This window comes from Scyliorhinus canicula, chromosome 6, assembly GCF_902713615.1.
Source record: "Scyliorhinus canicula chromosome 6, sScyCan1.1, whole genome shotgun sequence".
Classification (NCBI taxonomy): Eukaryota; Metazoa; Chordata; class Chondrichthyes; order Carcharhiniformes; family Scyliorhinidae; genus Scyliorhinus; species Scyliorhinus canicula.
This window is the reverse complement of record NC_052151.1, coordinates 200,460,143-200,478,260: the sequence shown is the minus strand read 5'-3', so window position 1 is coordinate 200,478,260 and position 18,118 is coordinate 200,460,143. Positions and strand designations below refer to the sequence as shown.

At 52.3% G+C, this 18,118-nt stretch overlaps 1 protein-coding gene across 2 annotated transcripts in view; it reads left to right on the top strand.

Moving 5' to 3' along the window:
- Window positions 1–17,385, top strand: part of LOC119967788 (transgelin-3-like) — a 42,600-nt gene extending 25,215 nt beyond the window's left edge. For both annotated transcript variants that reach the window (XM_038800786.1, XM_038800785.1), the window contains exons 3-5: window positions 4,008–4,182; window positions 15,150–15,252; window positions 17,147–17,385. In XM_038800786.1, the coding sequence (XP_038656714.1) occupies window positions 4,008–4,182; window positions 15,150–15,252; window positions 17,147–17,294 (426 nt within the window). In that variant the 3' untranslated portion in view covers window positions 17,295–17,385. The remainder of the gene's footprint in view (window positions 1–4,007; window positions 4,183–15,149; window positions 15,253–17,146) is intronic.
- Window positions 17,386–18,118: the final 733 nt, after the last annotated feature.

Here is an 18,118-nt window from a genome sequence, read left to right as displayed (position 1 = left end):
GTGCTTCAACTTCCTTAGTAAACCACGGTTCCCTTGCTCGACAACTTCCTCCCTGCCTGACAGGTACATACTTATCAACGACACGCAGTAGCTGTTCCTTGAAAAAGCTCCACATTTCGATTGTACCCATCCCCTGCAGTTTCCTTCCCCATCCTATACATCCTAAATCTTGCCGAATAGCATCATAATTGCCTTTCCCCCAGCTATAATTCTTGCCTTACGGTATATACCTATCCCTGCCCATCGCTAAACTAAACATAACCGAGTTGTGATCACTATCACCAAAGTGCTCACCTACATCTAAATCTAACACCTGGCTGGGTTCATTACCCAGTACCAAATCCAATGTGGCCTCGCCCCTTGTTGGCCTGTCTACATACTGTGTCAGAAAACCCTCCTGCACACACTGCACAAAAACTGACCCATCTATAGTACTCGAACTATAGTATTTCCAGTCAATATTTGGAAAGTTAAAGTCCCCCATAACAACTACCCTGTTACTCTCGCTCCTGTCGAGAATCATCTTTGCAATCCTTTCCTCTACATCTCTGGAACTATTCGGAGGTCTATAGACAACTCCCAACAGGGTGACCTCTCCTCTACTGTTCCTAACCTCGGCCCATACTACCTCAGTAGACGAGTCCTCAAACGTCCTTTCTACCGCCATAATACTTTCCTTGATTAACAATGCCACACCCCCCCCCTCTTTTACCATCTTCTCTGTTCTTACAGAAACATCTAAATCCTGGAACCTGCAACAACCATTCCTGTCCCTGCTCTACCCATGTCTCCGAAATCGCCACAACATCGAGATCCCAGGTACCAACCCATGCTGCAAGCTCACCCACCTTATTCCGGATGCTCCTGGCGTTGAAGTAGACACACTTCAAACCAGCGTCCTGCTTGCCGGTGCCCTCTTTCGAACTTTTAACCCTATCCCTGACCTCACTACTCTCAACATCCTGTACACTGGGACTACAATTTAGGTTCCCATCCCCCTGCTGGATTAGTTTAAACCCCCCCGAAGAGCACTAGCAAATCTCCCCCCCAGGATATTGGTACCCCTCTGGTTCAGGTGAAGACCATCCTGTTTGTAGAGGTCCCACCTACCCCAGAATGAGCCCCAATTATCCAGGAAACCAAAACCCTCCCTCCTGCACCATCCCTGTCGCCACGTGTTCAACTCCTCTCTCTCCTTATTTCTCACTTCACTAGCACGTGGCACGGGTAACAACCCAGAGATAACAACTCTGTTTTTTCTAGCTCTCAGCTTCCACCCTAGCTCCATGAATTTCTGTCTCAAATCCCCATCTCTCTTCCTACCTATGTCGTTGGTACCTATGTGGACCACGACTTGGGGCTGCTCCCCCTCCCCCTTAAGTATCCCAAAAACACGATCAGAGACATCACGAACCCTGGCACCTGGGAGGCAGCACACCAACCGTGAGTCTCTTTCGTTCCCACAGAACCTCCTGTCTGTTCCTCTAACTATGGAGTCCCCAATGACAAGTGCTCTGTTCCTCTTCTCCCTTCCCTTCTGAGCAACAGGGACAGACTCTGTGCCAGAGACCTGTGCCCCATTGCTTACCCCTGGTAAGTCTCCCCCCCCCAACAGTATCCAAAACGGTATACTTGTTATTGAGGGGAACGACCACAGGGGATCCCTGCACTGCCTGCCGGTCCCCTGTCCCTCCCCTGACGGTAACCCATCTACCTTCTTCTTTTACCTGAGGTGTGACTACCTCCCTATAACTCCTCTCAATAACCCCCTCTGCCTCCTGAATGATCCGAAGTTCATCCAGCTGTCACTCGAGAACAGCCCCTTCACAAACCACCTTCAACTTACGCTGACCGCACTGCACGTATGCAAATCTCCCCAGAACAGCCAATCAGAAGCTCTGCTCTGCTGCCCCCTGCTGGATGCTTGACTTCCGTCGAACTCCTCGGGTCACTGATGCAGGTGCACCTTCAACTTACGCTGACCGCACTGCACGTATGCAAATCTCCCCGGAACAGCCAATCAGAAGCTCTGCTCTGCTGCCCCCTGCTGGATGCTTGACTTCCGTCGAACTCCTCGGGTCACTGATGCAGGTGCACCTTCAACTTACGCTGACCGCACTGCACGTATGCAAATCTCCCCGGAACAGCCAATCAGAAGCTCTGCTCTGCTGCCCCCTGCTGGATGCTTGACTTCCGTCGAACTCCTCGGGTCACTGATGCAGATGCACCTTCAACTTACACTGACCGCACTGCACGTATGCAAATCTCCCCGGAACAGCCAATCAGAAGCTCTGCTCTGCTGCCCCCTGCTGGTTGTGTGGGGTAGGTGGATTGGCCACGCTATATTACCCTTTAATTGAAAAAAATTAATTGGGTACACTAAATTTATTGTTCAAAAGGAATTAGAATTCGTGGGATTGACATTGGGGCTGGGCAGTTGGGACTAGAGACTTAGGACTGGTGATTGGGAAGCGGCAGTTCATGGGATTGGAACTGGTAGTCTTGGGGATTGGCGTGGGGAATTGGGAGTGGGATGTGAGTGGGTCTGGGTAGTGGGGAGTGGGTGTGGGGAGTTGGGGGTGGGGATTTTGGAGTGGGAAGTTGGGAGTGGGTGTTGGGAGTTGGTGGGATTGGGGTGTTGGGAGTGGGGAGGTGGGTGTGGAGAGTTGGTAGTGGGTGTTGGGAGTGTGTGGGATTGGGGAGTTGGGAGTGGGTGTTGGTGGGATTTGGGAGTGGTTGGGATTGGGGAGTTGGGATTGGGGAGTGGGGTGTGGGGAGTGGGGTGTGGGGAGTGGGTGGGATTGGGGAGTTGGGAGTGGGGAGTTGGGAGTGGGGAGTTGGGATTGGGTGTGAGGAGTGGGTGGGGTTGGGGAGTTGGGTGTGGGGAGTGGGGAGTGGGGAGTTGGGTGTGGGGAGTTGGGAGTGGGGAGTGGGGAGTTGGGAGTGGGGAGTTGGGAGTGGGGAGTGGGGAGTTGGGTGTGGGGAGTTGGGAGTGGGGTGTGGGGAGTTGGGTGTGGGGAGTTGGGTGTGGGGAGTGGGGAGTGGGGAGTTGGGTGTGGGGAGTTGGGAGTGGGGAGTGGGGAGTTGGGAGTGGGGAGTTGGGAGTGGGGAGTGGGGAGTTGGGAGTGGGGAGTTGGGAGTGGGGAGTGGGGAGTTGGGTGTGGGGAGTGGGTGGGGTTGGGTGTGGGAAGTTGGTGGGAGTGGGGTGTGGGGAGTTGGGTGTGGGGAGTGGGTGGGGTTGGGGAGTTGGGTGTGGGGAGTGGGTGGGGTTGGGTGTGGGGAGTTGGGAGTGGGATGTTGGGAAGTTGATGGGATAGGGGAGTTGGTGGGAGTGGGTGTGAGGAGTTGGGAGTGGGTGTGGGGAATTGGTGGGATCTGGATGTGGGGAGTTGGGGGTGGGGAGTTGGGAGTGGGGGTGGGAAGTTAGGAATGGGGAGTTTGGTATTGGAAGGTTTAGGGTTTGCGTCTCTGTTTTGGCGTTGAGTTTCCAATTTCCTGGTGTATGTTAGCAGTGTTTGGACATTTGCCGACAGAGGGATTGGGGAATTGGTGGGAGTGGGTGTTGGTGTGGGGAGTTGGGATTGGGGGGGTGAGGAGTTGGGAATGGGTTTCGGGAATTGGTGGGATTGGAGGGTGGTGAGTTGGGAGTGGATGTGGGGAGTTGGGATTGGGGGGTGAGGAGTTGGGAATGGGTTTGGGGAATTGGTGGGATTGGAGGGTGGTGAGTTGGGAGTGGGTGTGTGCTCATCCGTGCCTCCTTCTGTGGCCTGGGGAGTTTTGGAGGGTGGGGGGAGCAATGGGTGGACCCTCTAAATTAGGGATGGATCCCTGTGCAAAGACTGTTCCTCGATTGCCACCAGTAGAGCCAAGGATTGGGGAAAGACTTTTTCCCAGGCAGCAGAGAGCTGTTGGAGGAGTTGGGAAGTGGTGTTTTAAAGGCAAATCCTGTTTGTCCGCTCTCCCTCCGTATCTCTTACTAATATTCTCCGTCTCTTGACCCCCTGCAGGTCTTGTGCCACCTGGTTAACAGCCTCAGTCCCTCGGATAGACGCCCCATTAAGAAGATCCAGACTTCCGAACGAGCATTCACTCAGATGGAGCAGATCTCCCAGTTCCTCAAAGCACTGACAGACTATGGACTCACCACTACGGACCTCTTCCAGACTGTGGATCTGTGGGAAGGTAAGCACGGCAGTCTACAGACAGACAGAGACTGAGATCTTCCAGTACCACTGTCTGGGGTTCAATCCTTTTCTTATCAATTTAGAGCACCCAATTCTTTTTTTCCAATTAAGCGGCAATTTAGCATGGCCAATTCACTTACCCTGCACATCTTTGGGAGTGAGACCCACACAGATTCCTCAGGATCGAACCCGGGTCCTCAGTGCCGTGATGCAGCAGTGCTAACCACTAGGCCACGGTGCCGTCCCTGTTCAGTCTTGTTTGACTGATCTTCCTGTTTCAGGAACAGGAGGAGGCCAGAGAGAGACTGAACGGCTCCCTCCCTTTTCCTGAGTAACAGGCGTGGGAGGGGAAAGAATGGCTTCCTTCTGTTCCTGGGTAACAGCCTCATGAATGTCTGACTGACCTCCTCGGATCCTGTGCAATAGGTTCGAGAGGGGCTGAATGGCCTCCTCCTATTTTACGCAATAGGTTCGAGGGGGCTGAATGGCCTCCTCCTGTCTCTGGGCACCAAGCCCACAAGGGCTCAATGGCCTCCTGTCCGTGCGGAAGAAGTTTGAGAGAGTGCTCAGTGGGATCCTCCTGTTCCTATAAAACAGACTTGAGGGGCTGAATGGCCTCCCATCCCTGTGTGGCATGGACAGTGTGGGAAAGAATGACTGAAACCCACCGTCCGTGCTTTTAAAAAGGAAGAGTTGTACAAAGGATGTAAAAGGGGTGGCGGAGTTGCGCTACTGGTTAGGGAGAATATCACAGCTGGAGAATAGCCAATGTTGTCCCTTTGTTTAAGAAGGGTAGCAAGGATAATCCAGGGAACTACAGCCCAGTGAGCCTTATGTCAGTGCTAGGGAAATTACTGGAGAGAATTCTTCGAGACAGGATCTACTCCCATTTGGAAGCAAATGGACGTATTAGCAAGAGGCAGCACGGTTTTGTGGAGGGGAGGTCGTGTCTCACTAACGTGATAGAGTTTTTCGAAGAGGTCACAAAGATGATTGATGCAGGTAGGGCAGTGGATGTTGTCTATATGGACTTCAGTAAGGCCTTTGACAAGGTCCCTCATGGCAGACTGGCACAAAAGGTACAGTCACACGGGATCAGGGGTGAGCTGGCAAGGTGGATACAGAACTGGCTCGGTCATAGAAGGCAGAGTGTAGCAATGGAAGGGTGCTTTTCTGAATGGAGGGCTGTGACTAGTGGTGTTCTGCAGGGATCAGTGCTGGGACCTTTGCTGTTCGTAGTATATATAAATGATTTGGAGGAAAATGTAACTGGTTTGATTCGTAAGTTTGCAGACGACACAAAGGTTGGTGGAATTGCGGATAGCGATGAGGACTGTCAGAGGATACAGCAGGATTTAGATCATTTGTAGACTTGGGCAGAGAGATGGCAGATGGAATTTAATCTGGACAAATGTGAGGTAATGCATTTTGGAAGGTCGAATGCAGGTAGGAAATATACAGTGAATGGTAGAAGCTTCAAGAGTATTGACAGTCAGAGAGATTTAGGTGTACAGGTCCACAGGTCACTGAAAGGGCCAACACAGGTGGAGAAGGTAGTCAAGAAGGCATACGGCATGCTTGCCTTCATTGGCCGGGGCATTGAGTATAAGAATTGGCAAGTCATGTTGCAGCTGTATAGAACCTTAGTTAGGCCACACTTGGAGTATAGTATTCAATTCTGGTCGCCACACTACCAGAATGATGTGGAGGCTTTGGAGAGGGTGCAGAAGAGATTTACCAGGATGTTGCCTGGTATGGAGGGCATTAGCTATGAGGAGCGGTTGAATAAACTCTGATGGTTTTCACTGGAACGACGGAGGTTTGAAGCGGCGATCTGATAGAGGTCAACAAAATTATGGGGGGCCATAGACAGAGTGGATAGTCAGAGGCTTTTCCCCAGGGTAGAGGGGTCAATTGAAAAAAAATGAAAAAAATGAAAATCGCTTATTGTCACGAGTAGGCTTCAAATGAAGTTACTGTGAAAAGCCCCTAGTCGCCACATTCCAGCGCCTGTTCGGGGAGGCTGTTACGGGAATCGAACCGTGCTGCTGGCTTGCTTTGGTCTGCTTTCAAAGCCAGCGATTAGCCCTGTGAGCTAAACAGCCCCTAGGGGGCATAGGTTTAAGGTGCGAGGGGCAAGGTTTAGAGGAGATGTACGAGGCAAGTTTTTTACACAGAGGGTAGAAGGTGCCTGGAACCCTCTGCCGGAGGAGGTGGTGGAAGCTGGGACGACAGTGACATTTAAGGGGCATTTTGACAAATACATGAATAGGATGGGAATAGAGGGACACAGACCCAGGAAGTGTAGAAGATTGTAGTTTAGATGGGCAGCATGGTCAGCATAAACTTGGAGGGCCGAAGGGCCTGTTCCTGTGCTGTACTTTTCTTTGTTCTTTGTTTTTTTTGAATGTCTGAAGGGATGGGGACAATCTGAAAACCAGCAGCAAGGTTGTCGTGAGTTTAAATAAAGGGGAATGTTTATTCAAACAGCCCAGAAATCTAACGCTAAGTCACTCAGCTGGCCACACACACACACACACACAAACAAAATACAGTTGAAGAGAATGGCACACTTTTATAAATTCTGAAGAAAAAGGAATAGTCTGTAATTCACATGATTAGCATGCCCTGCATAACATGATACCGGCTTGGTGAAGAAGGCCTTTTCACTACCAAGATTAGTCAGGAAAATTCAGTAGCCAAAGCCATATTCCAAAGCCATTCCAGGATTCCTCGAAGGGTTGAGACTTTCTGCAGATCGCAAAGTTGTTTGTTTGCTGGGTTCTTACCAAAAGATCAGTTTGCTGGACTTTAGCGGGTCCTGAAAACCAACAGGGCTTTGGAGACCTTGTCATTTCACAATCTCCGATTCCTCCGGCTTTGTTGGCTAAGCCAGCCTTCATTGCCGTTAGGGAGAATTGTTCCCCTTTCTGCTGTTGCCGTGTCTTTCTGCAGGCAGCACTTTTAAGAGGTTAAAAACTGGAGGCGGCACGGTGGCCCAGTGCTTAGCACTGCTGCCTCACGGCGCCGAGGTCCTGGGTTGATCCCGGCCCCAGGTCACTGGCCGTGTGGAATTTGCATTCTCCCCGACTCTGCGTGGGTTTCGCCCCCACAACCCAAAGACCCCATGGGCAGCACGGTAGCATGGTGGTTAGCATAAATGCTTCACAGCTCCAGGGTCCCAGGTTCGGTTCCCGGCTGGGTCACTGTCTGTGCGGAGTCTGCATGTCCTCCCCGTGTGTGCGTGGGTTTCCTCCGGGTACTCCGGTTTCCTCCCACAGTCCAAAGATGTGCGGGTTAGGTGGATTGGCCATGATAAATTGCCCGTAGTGTCCTAAAAAGTCAGGTTAAGGGGGGGGGGTTGTTGGGTTACGGGTATAGGGTGGATACGTGGGTATGAGTAGGGTGATCATTGCTCGGCACAACATCGAGGGCCGAAGGGCCTGTTCTGTGCTGTACTGTTCTATGTTCTATGTGCAGGGTAAGTGGATTGACCACGCTAAATTGCCCCTTAATTGGTAAAAAAATAATTGGGTACTCTGAGAAAAGTGTTTAAAAACTCTCGCTTGACAACGCAAGATGGCCAACGATACCCATCTGCGCACTTGTCGGCATATGCGCTGAGCATCAGTGAGGAATTTTGCCCATCCAAGCTTGAGTCATGTCAGGGGCTATTTTTAAATTCTAAAATATCATTGTAAGTTGATGTGGCGTGATTTGTGAAATGAATGGAGAACTGCAGTCAGCCAGATAAGAAATCAGAATATAAATGAGTCCTGCAGAAACAAGCTGTAGTGTGGACTAATGCTAGTCCAACATGAGGTGAGGGGGTGTGGAAGAATCGGGTTCATTCAGATCCACATCAGTGACTAGGTCGTTAATTGCCCATCCCTAATTGCCTTGAGAAGGTAGTGGAGCACTGCCTTCTTGAACCGCTGCAGTCCATATGATGTTGGTGGAGCCGTTAGAGAGGAGGTTCCAGGATTTTGACCCAGCGACGATCTATTTCCAAGTCAGGATGGTGAGTGGCTGGGGGAGGACCTTCCAGGTGGTGGGGTTCTGCTAGATGGTAGTGGTCGTGGGTTTGGAAGGGGCTGCCTGAGGAACCTTGGTGAGTTCCTGCAGTGATCTTGTAGATGGTACACACGGGCTGGTACTGTTCGCCCGGGTGGAGGGGCTGCATGTTTGTAAAAGCTTTGACAAAGAGTCATCGAACTCGAAACGTTAGCTCTTTTCTCTCCCTACAGATGCTGCCAGACTTGCTGAGATTTTCCAGCATTTTCCTTTCATTTCAGATTCCAGGACATGCAGACATTTGCTTTTATATATTTAGATTGTCTCATTGCCCAACTAAAGATTTCTGATTACTCAGGTTACTCTGGCAAGAGGGGGGGGGGGGGGGGGGGGGGGGGGGGGGGGGGAAGGGGGGGGGGTGTGCGTGGGTTTCCTCCGGGCGCTCCAGTTTCCTCCCACAGTCCAAAGATGTGCGGGTTAGGTGGATTGGCCATGCTAAATTGCCCTTAGTGTCCAAAAAGGGTTCGGTAGGGTTACTGGGTTACGGTGGTGGACCGTAGACTGAAGTGGTCTTTCCAAGGGACGGTGCAGACTCGATGGGCCAAATGGCCTCTTTCTGCACTGTAAATTCAATGAAATTCTATGTGACCACGTCTTAACGAGTGATCCGTCCCTCATGTCCACTTGGTATGAAAGGGGTCCAGTCACAGAGACAACTGTCGGGATTCTCCCTTCTGATGTTAAACTGGAGAGTTTAATGATGGCATCATCAGATTGCGAAGTGTAGCCATCCTCTGCAGGGTCCGGCACGGCACTGGAGTGACAGCTGCCGATACTGGCGTCAAACGTGCGCCGCGGGTCTGCGCGCGATCGGCACGAATGTGCGCATGCTCACTCTGACAGGGGTGAACTCGCGCATGCGCGGTAGCTTCCTTCACCGCTCCAGCCCCGAAGCAACATGGCGGAGGGCTACAGGGGCTAGTGTGGAGTAAAAGAGGCCCCCAACAGGAGAGGCCAGCCTGCCGATCGGTAGGCCCTGATCGCGGGCCAGGTGGAGGCCCCTCCTGGGGTCGGACCCGACAGGATGGATGCCGAGGTCGCGCCAGGTAAGACCAGATGTGAACAGCGCCGGCGGGTCTCGGGCTTTCTTGGTGACTCGGATCATCCCGGGCCAAGAATCGCCGGGCGGGCTGGGGGGGGGGGGGGGGGGGGGAGCTCTGCCGCGCCAGAGAGAATCCCGCCCCAACAATTCCAGGGATCCAACTTGATCCACGACCGAACTTTATCGAGGATACAGCTTCATTTATCGTAAATGACCGTGCTGTACTATGTGATTCATGGCTTCCTTTCTGATTACTTTGGCTGGCTTCTACCCTCCCTGGAAAATCTGCTAACACGGCCTCGTTCTGGGATGACAGCAGTTCTGCGGGTGGAACTCCCGTTGTTGCCTGAGGAGTGGTACGATAGCTCAGGGGGAACCGTGAGATTTTGGTCTCTAAGTTTCATCCTGACATTTTTTTTTGAGGCCAGCCTTGAAACTTTGGATGGCTCTCTCAGCTAGTCTGATTGATGCTGGGTGGTAAGGCACGCTTCATACCATTGAGAGGGGTGAAGTTTTTGGAATTTCAGCACGTGTGAATACAGATGCATTGTCCGATACCATGACTTCTGGTAATCTGTGAGTTGAAAATCATTGGCGGAATCTTTTGATGATAGCCTGCGATGTAGGTGACGTGACCTCTAAAATGTCCATCAATCACCAGCAAAAACATTGTGCCCAGGAATGGACCAACATAATTGATATGGATTCGCACCCATGGCCAGCCAGGCCATTCCCATGGGTACACCTTTGTTGCAGTTGGCACCATTGAAAGTGCTTGACTAGCTTCTCGATAGCAGAATCGATACCAGCCCCTAGCAAGCTTCTTCATCTTAGAAATGCTAGGATGAGTGTTGTGTCATTTCAGTTCCTCGGAAACTGTCAGTTTTCGCAAGTGGACATTTATCCAGCTTGGCACTTGATTAACTGTTGGTTTAAATTGCCACAAATGCAGATGGTCTTGTCCGGTTTCAATACGGAGACTGTAGGTGCTGCCCATTCCTACAACTGAACTGGCTGGGTAATGCCAGTTGGCTTTGCAATTTGAGAACTGTGTCCCAGGGGTAATGGGCGAAGATCAGACGTGTTTCGTGAAAGGGAGGCAGTTGCCAGCGAATGTTAGGAGGCTACTCAATGTAATTATCATGAGGTGGCAGTGGCAATGGATATGGAGAAGGCGTTTGACTGGGTGGAATGGGAATATCTGTGGGAGGTGCTGGAGCGGTTTGGGTTCGGGCCGGGGTTTGTTGACTGGGTCCGGTTGCTGTAAAAGGCACCGGTCCCAAGTGTACAGACGAACCGAGTGAGTTTGGGATATTTTGGGTTGCATCGGGGGATGAGGCAGGGGTGCCCGCTCTCCCCATTGCTCTTTCTTTGGCATTAGAGCCGCTGGCAATGGCGCTTAGGGTGTCTCCCTGATAGCCCAGAGACGGATTTTGCTTGGATGGAGGGACTTGGAGCCACCAAAATCAGGAGTGTGGGTGAGCGACTTGGCAGAATTCCTGAGGTTAGAGGTCAAGTTCGTCTTGAGGGGGTCGGCGGATGGGTTCACTCGGAGGTAGAAGCCATTTATTGACTTCCATAAGGAGGTTTGAGAGGTCTGCATAGGGGGGTGAGGAACTGGGGGGAAGGGGTTAACGGGGAAGGCAGGATGGGAGAAGGGAGTAACATTGGGGGAGCGGGGGGGGGGGGGTGGATATTGGTTATTTATAATGTTGTATGATTTTTCTTTTACCTTTGTTTGTTTCAATACAAATGCCGCCGGAACTCCGCCACAGACTAACCTATCCTGTAACATGTCATTTAGGGGGGCTCCCAAAATCACAATGCTCTGATAATTGTTTCAGTTTAGCAATGTAAATCGCACTCGAATCAAAGTTGAATCTCTGGAATAGGACTGATGATTGAGGTTGTAATTGAGCCTTCACTAAATCACAAGCTCGCTAAATGATATGCAGTCGGTCGTGCTTGGCACTGCCAATAAGGTTTGACAAGGTTCCACATGGGAGATTGATCAGGAAGGTCAGAGCCCATGGGATCCAGAACAATTTGGCAAATTGGATCCGAAATTGGCTCAGTGACAGGAGGCAGAGTGTGACGGTCGAAGGTTGTTTTTGTGACTGGAAGCCGGTGTCCAGTGGTGTTCCCCAGGGATCGGTACCGGGTCCCTTGCTGTTTGTAGTGTACATTCATGATCTCAACAGGAATGTGGGGTATGATCAGTAAGTTACCAAATTGATGGTGTGGTAAACAGCGAGGAGGAAAGCCTTGGATTACAGGATGGTATAGACGGGCTGGATAGATGGCCACAACAGTGGCAAATGCAATTTAACCCTGAAAAGTGAGGGGTAATGTATTTTGGGAGGACTAGCAAACCAAGGGAATACACAATGAATGTAGGATGTATAGAGGATCAGAGATGTTGCGCACAGTGCGTCTTTAATCCGTCGACTTCATTTCAAATCAATAATCTTTATTCACACTCACACAATGTTAGCATCAATCAATCACACTTATCGGTTTAAGTTATACTACAGAAAACTTCCAGTGGCGGCTATGAGGGAGTAAGTCGCACATTTGGTGGCTCTCGCTCTGGTCAGACTTGAAGACCTTTCCCCCCGACTTTTTTGAACTTTTGAGCGCTGGAGTGAAAAACAATAGCACTCTAGGTCTGAATCCATACAGAGTTGTATGGACTTAAGGAGCAGAAGGGAGCGAAAACAGGCGAAGAAGGGGCTGAACAAAGGTGGTGTGGAAGCTCAAGTGGGAGGAAAGATGGCCGACGAACGGACCACGGAAAGGACGGTCCAGACAGCACTGGACAACATGCTGCAGGTCATTAAAGAGAGCTTCGCAGCACTGAAGCGGGATAATTTGGTACCGCTCCAGAAAGCGGTGGAGCGACTTGACCAGAGGCTGGATGCTCAGGATAAGAAGGTCCAGGCACTGGAGAAGACAGTGGAAGAGCAGGCGGATTTCCAAACGGTAGCGGATGTGGAAATGAGAAAGTTGAAGGAGCAACAATCAAGGCTGATGGACAGGCTGGAGGACCTGGAAAACAGGTCTCGCCGGCAGAATCTGAGAATCATTGGGCTCCCGGAGGGGGCCGAGGGAGTGGATGCCACGGCATATGTGGCAGACATGCTGCAGAAGCTGGTGGGGGATGATTTCTTCCCATGTCCATTGGAGCTAGACAGGGCATACAGAGTGCAAGCGAGGCAGCCGCGAGGGGGGAGGGGGGGGGGGGGCCAAGGAGCGGGTTCTACAGTGGGCCAAGAGCACGAAGAGCTGCTCATAGAACAACAGTGTCCTGCGCATCTACCAGGATCTGAGCCAGGAGGTGGCCAGAAGGAGGGCAGCCCTCCGACCGCTATCTCGCCTGGGGGGAGCCATTCAGCCCCTCTCGGGTCTGTCACACAGGAACAGGAGGAGCCACCTGATGTACATCAGCAGCTGTGTGGTGCTCACCAGATTGTGACCCAGAAACCTGACCATTGACATTTCCCACCGAGGTACGTGTATCTGCGTTGGCGGAGGGTGGGGGTGAGAGCGACTACATTTGCGATCTCGGAGATCCCCTCCGAGGTGGTGTCCTGGGAGTCAGGAGAGGGGGCCACTGAGGATGGGCCGTGGAGGACCTGTGGGAGAATAGACATGTGGTCAGTGGGAGGAATTAGTCAGTCGGTATGGCAATAACAACTCATGTTTGACAGGTCCTCCGGGTGGAGCCCGGTGATTCCTGACATCTGCGGCATCTGCCCTATCCTTCAGAGGGGCTGAATGGGCTCCTCCTGTTCCTGTGTGACAGACCCGAGAGGGGCTGAATGGGCTCCTCCTGTTCCTGTGTGACAGACCCGAGAGGGGCTGAATGGCTCCTCCTGTTCCTGTGTGACAGACACAAGAGGGGCTGAATGGCTCCTCCTGTTCCTGTGTGACAGACCCGAGAGGGGCTGAATGGGCTCCTCCTGTTCCTGTGTGACAGACCCGAGAGGGGCTGAATGGCTCCTCCTGTTCCTGTGTGACAGACCCGAGAGGGGCTGAATGGCTCCTCCTGTTCCTGTGTAACAGGCTCGAGAGGGGCTGAATGGCTCCTCCTGTTCCTTTGTGACAGACACGAGAGGGGCTGAATGGCTCCTCCTGTTCCTGTGTCACAGGCTCGAGAGGGGCTGAATGGGCTCCTCCTGTTCCTGTGTAACAGGCTCGAGAGGGGCTGAATGGGCTCCTCCTGTTCCTGTGTAACAGGCCTGGAGAGGAGCTGAATGGCTCCTCCTGTTCCTGTGTCACAGGCTCGAGAGGGGCTGAATGGCTCCTCCTGTTCCTGTGTCACAGGCTTGAGAGGGGCTGAATGGGCTCCTCCTGTTCCTGTGTGACAGACCCGAGAGGGGCTGAATGGCTCCTCCTGTTCCTGTGTAACAGGCCTGGAGAGGGGCTGAATGGGCTCCTCCTGTTCCTGTGTAACAGGCTCGAGAGGGGCTGAATGGGCTCCTCCTGTTCCTGTGTGACAGACCCGAGAGGGGTTGAATGGGCTCCTCCTGTTCCTGTGTCACAGGCTCGAGAGGGGCTAAATGCCTCCTCCTGTTCCTGTGTCACAGGCTCGAGAGGGGCTGAATGGGCTCCTCCTGTTCCTGTGTAACAGGCTGGAGAGGGGCTGAATGGGCTGTTCCTGTTCCTGTGTAACAGGCTGGAGAGGGGATGAATGGCTCCTCCTGTTCCTGTGTCACAGGCTCGAGAGGGGCTGAATGGGCTCCTCCTGTTCCTGTGTAACAGGCTCGAGAGGGGCTGAATGGGCCCCTCCTGTTCCTGTGTAACAGGCTCGAGAGGGGCTGAATGGGCTCCTCCTGTTCCTGTGTAACAGGCTGGAGAGGGGCTGAATGGGCTGCTCCTGTTCCTGTGTAACAGGCTGGAGAGGGGATGAATGGCTCCTCCTGTTCCTGTGTCACAGGCTCGAGAGGGGCTGAATGGGCTCCTCCTGTTCCTGTGTAACAGGCTCGAGAGGGGCTGAATGGGCTCCTCCTGTTCCTGTGTAACAGCCTGGAGAGGGGCTGAATGGGCTGCTCCTGGTCCTGTGTGACAGGCTGGAGAGGGGCTGAATGGGCTCCTTCTGTTCCTGTGTAACAGGCTGGAGAATGGCTGAATGCGGCCTCTTGTTCCTGTGTAACAGGCTGGAGAGGGGCTGAATGGGCTCACCTGTTCCTGTGTAACAGGCTGGAGAGGGGCTGAATGGGCTGCTCCTGTTCCTGTGTAACAGGCTGGAGAGGGGCTGAATGGCTCCTCCTGTTCCTGTGTCACAGGCTCGAGGGGGGCTGAATGGGCTCCTGCTGTTCCTGTGTAACAGGCTGGAGAGGGGCTGAATGGCCTCCTCCTGTTCCTGTGTAACAGGCTGGAGAGGGGCTGAATGGGCTCCTCCTGTTCCTGTGCAACAGGCTGGAGAGGGGCTGAATGGGCTCCCCCTGTTCTTGTGTAACAGGCTTGAGAGGGGCTGAATGGCTCCTCCTGTTCCTGTGTAACAGGCTCGAGAGGGGCTGAATGGGCTCCTCCTGTTCCTGTGCAACAGGCTGGAGAGGGGCTGAATGGGCTCCCCCTGTTCCTGTGTAACAGGCTGGAGAGGGGCTGAATGGGCTCCTCCTGTTCCTGTGCAACAGGCTGGAGAGGGGCTGAATGGGCTCCCCCTGTTCCTGTGTAACAGGCTGGAGAGGGGCTGAATGGGCTCCTCCTGTTCCTGTGCAAGAGGCTGAAGAGGAGCTGAATGGGCTCCTTCTGTTCCGATCTAACAGGCTCAATAGCAGCTGGATCAGTCCTGTTTATTGACGAGCAGTAACAGACTGAAATAAATGTTTCTTTTATTTTTACAGCTAAAAATCTGCCAGCTGTTCAGCAAACACTGATGGCACTTGGAGGCAAATCAATCGCAAAAGACGATGGTTTCTTTCGAGGAGATCCCAGTTGGTTCCCCAGGTGAGTCTCTGAATAATCAGTGAATGTAAGGGACCGGTCCTAGGAGTATTTGATGGGGGACAGTGTAGAGGAAGCTTTACTCTGTATCTAACCCCGTGCTGTACCTGTCCTGGGAGTGTTTGATGGGGACAGTGTAGAGGGAGCTTTACTCTGTATCTAACCCCGTACTGTTCCTGTCCTGGGAGTGTTTGATGGGGGACAGTGTAGAGGAAGCTTTACTCTGTATCTAACCCCGTGCTGTACCTGTCCTGGGAGTGTTTGATGGGGACAGTGTAGAGGGAGCTTTACTCTGTATCTAACCCCGTGCTGTACCTGTCCTGGGAGTGTTTGATGGGGGACAGTGTAGAGGAAGCTTTACTCTGTATCTAACCCCGTACTGTTCCTGTCCTGGGAGTGTTTGATGGGGACAGGGTAGAGGAAGCTTAACTCTGTATCTAACCCCGTGCTGTACCTGCCCTGGGAGTGTTAGATGGGGGACAGTGTAGAGGAAGCTTTACTCTGTATCTAACCCCGTGCTGTACCTGTCCTGGGAGTGTTTGATGGGGACAGTGCAGAGGGAGCTTTACTCTGTATCTAACCCCGTGCTGTACCTGTCCTGGGAGTGTTGATGGGGACAGTGTAGAGGAGCTTTACTCTGTATCTAACCCTGTGCTGTACCTGTCCTGGGAGTGTTTGATGGGGACAGTGTAGGAGGGAGCTTTACTCTGTATCTAACCCCTGTACTGTACCTGTCCTGGGAGTGTTTGATGGGGACAGTGTAGAGGGAGCTTTACTCTGTATCTAACCCCGTACTGTACCTGTCCTGGGAGTGTTTGATGGGGACAGTGTAGAGGGAGCTTTACTCTGTATCTAACCCCGTACTGTTCCTGTCCTGGGAGTGTTTGATGGGGACAGTGCAGAGGGAGCTTTACTCTGTATCTAACCCCGTGCTGTACCTGTCCTGGGAGTGTTTGATGGGGACAGTGTAGAGGGAGCTTTACTCTGTATCTAACCCCGTGCTGTGCCTGTCCTGGGAGTGTTTGATGGGGACAGTGTAGAGGGAGCTTTACTCTGTATCGAATCCCGTGCTGTACCTGCCTGGGAGTGTTTGATGGGGACAGTGCAGAGGGAGCTTTACTCTGTATCTAACCCCGTGCTGTACCTGTCCTGGGAGTGTTTGATGGGGACAGTGCGGAGGGAGCTTTACTCTGTATCTAACCCCGTGCTGTACCTGTCCGGGGAGTGTTAGATGGGGGACAGTGTAGAGGAAGCTTTACTCTGTATCTAACCCCGTGCTGTACTTGTCCTGGGAGTGTTTGATGGGGACAGTGCGGAGGGAGCTTTACTCTGTATCTAACCCCGTGTTGTACTTGTCCTGGGAGTGTTTGATGGGGACAGTGTAGAGGAAGCTTTACTCTGTATCTAACCCCGTGCTGTACTTGTCCTGGGAGTGTTTGATGGGGACAGTGTAGAGGAAGCTTTACTCTGTATCTAACCCCGTACTGTTCCTGTCCTGGGAGTGTTTGATGGGGAGTGTGTAGAGGGAGCTTTACTCTGTATCTAACCCCGTGCTGTACCTCTCCTGGGAGTGTTTGATGGGGACAGTGCGGAGGGAGCTTTACTCTGTATCTAACCCCGTGCTGTACCTGTCCTGGGAGTGTTTGATGTGGACAGCGTAGAGTGAGCTTTACTCTGTATCTAACCCCGTGCTGTACCTGTCCTGGGAGTGTTTGATGGGGACAGTGCGGAGGGAGCTTTACTCTGTATCTAACCCTGTGCTGTACCTGTCTTGGGCGATGGGCACTGAGCAAAGCCGAGGAGGCGGGGGGTGGGGAAGCTTTGCAGATCTGGTGCCCAGAAAGAGACAGGGGCTATTTTGTCTCACAGTAATTGATTCACTTTCCCTTTCAACCAGGAAAGCTGCGCAGAACCCACGCACCTTCACCGAGGAACAGATGCGGCAGGGTCAGTCCATCATTGGGCTGCAGATGGGAACGAATCAGGGAGCCTCGCAGGCGGGCATGACCCCCTCTGGACTAGGCCGGCAGATCATGAGAAATTAGATGTCGCCTTCACGGACTCCATGTCAACTGTGTGCTTTGTGAATGGTGATGGCACAAAACCCTTTCATTAAAACAAAACCATGTGTATTGATTCTGCTTCTGTGTGCTTGTTTCCAGCGAGAGCAGGACAGAGAGACACCAGTCAGTGTACAGATATCTCCCTGAGAGAGAGGGACTGAGAGACACCAGTCAGTGTACAGATATCTCCCTGAGAGAGAGGGACTGAGAGACACCAGTCAGTGTACAGATATCTCCCTGAGAGAGCGAGACTGAGAGACACCAGTCAGTGTAAAGATATAAGAACATAAGAACATAAGAACTAGGAGCAGGAGTAGGCCATCTGGCCCCTCGAGCCTGCTCCGCCATTCAATTAGATCATGGCTGATCTTTTGTGGACTCAGCTCCACTTTCCGGCCCGAACACCATGACCCTTAATCCCTTTATTCTTCAAAAAACTATCTATCTTTAACTTAAAAACATGTAATGAAGGAGCCTCAACTGCTTCACTGGGCAAGGAATTCCATAGATTCACAACCCTATCTCCCTGAGAGAGAGAGACTGAGAGACACCAGTCAGTGTACAGATATCTCCCTGAGAGAGAGGGACTGAGAGTCACCAGTCAATGTACAGATATCTCCAGGAGAGAGAGGGACTGAGAGACACCAGTCAGTGTACAGATATCTCCCTGAGAGAGAGAGACTGAGAGACACCAGTCAGTGTACAGATATCTCCCAGAGTGAGAGGGGCTGAGAGACACCAGTCAGTGTACAGATATCTCCCTGAGAGAGAGGGACTGACAGACACCAGTCAGTGTACAGATATCT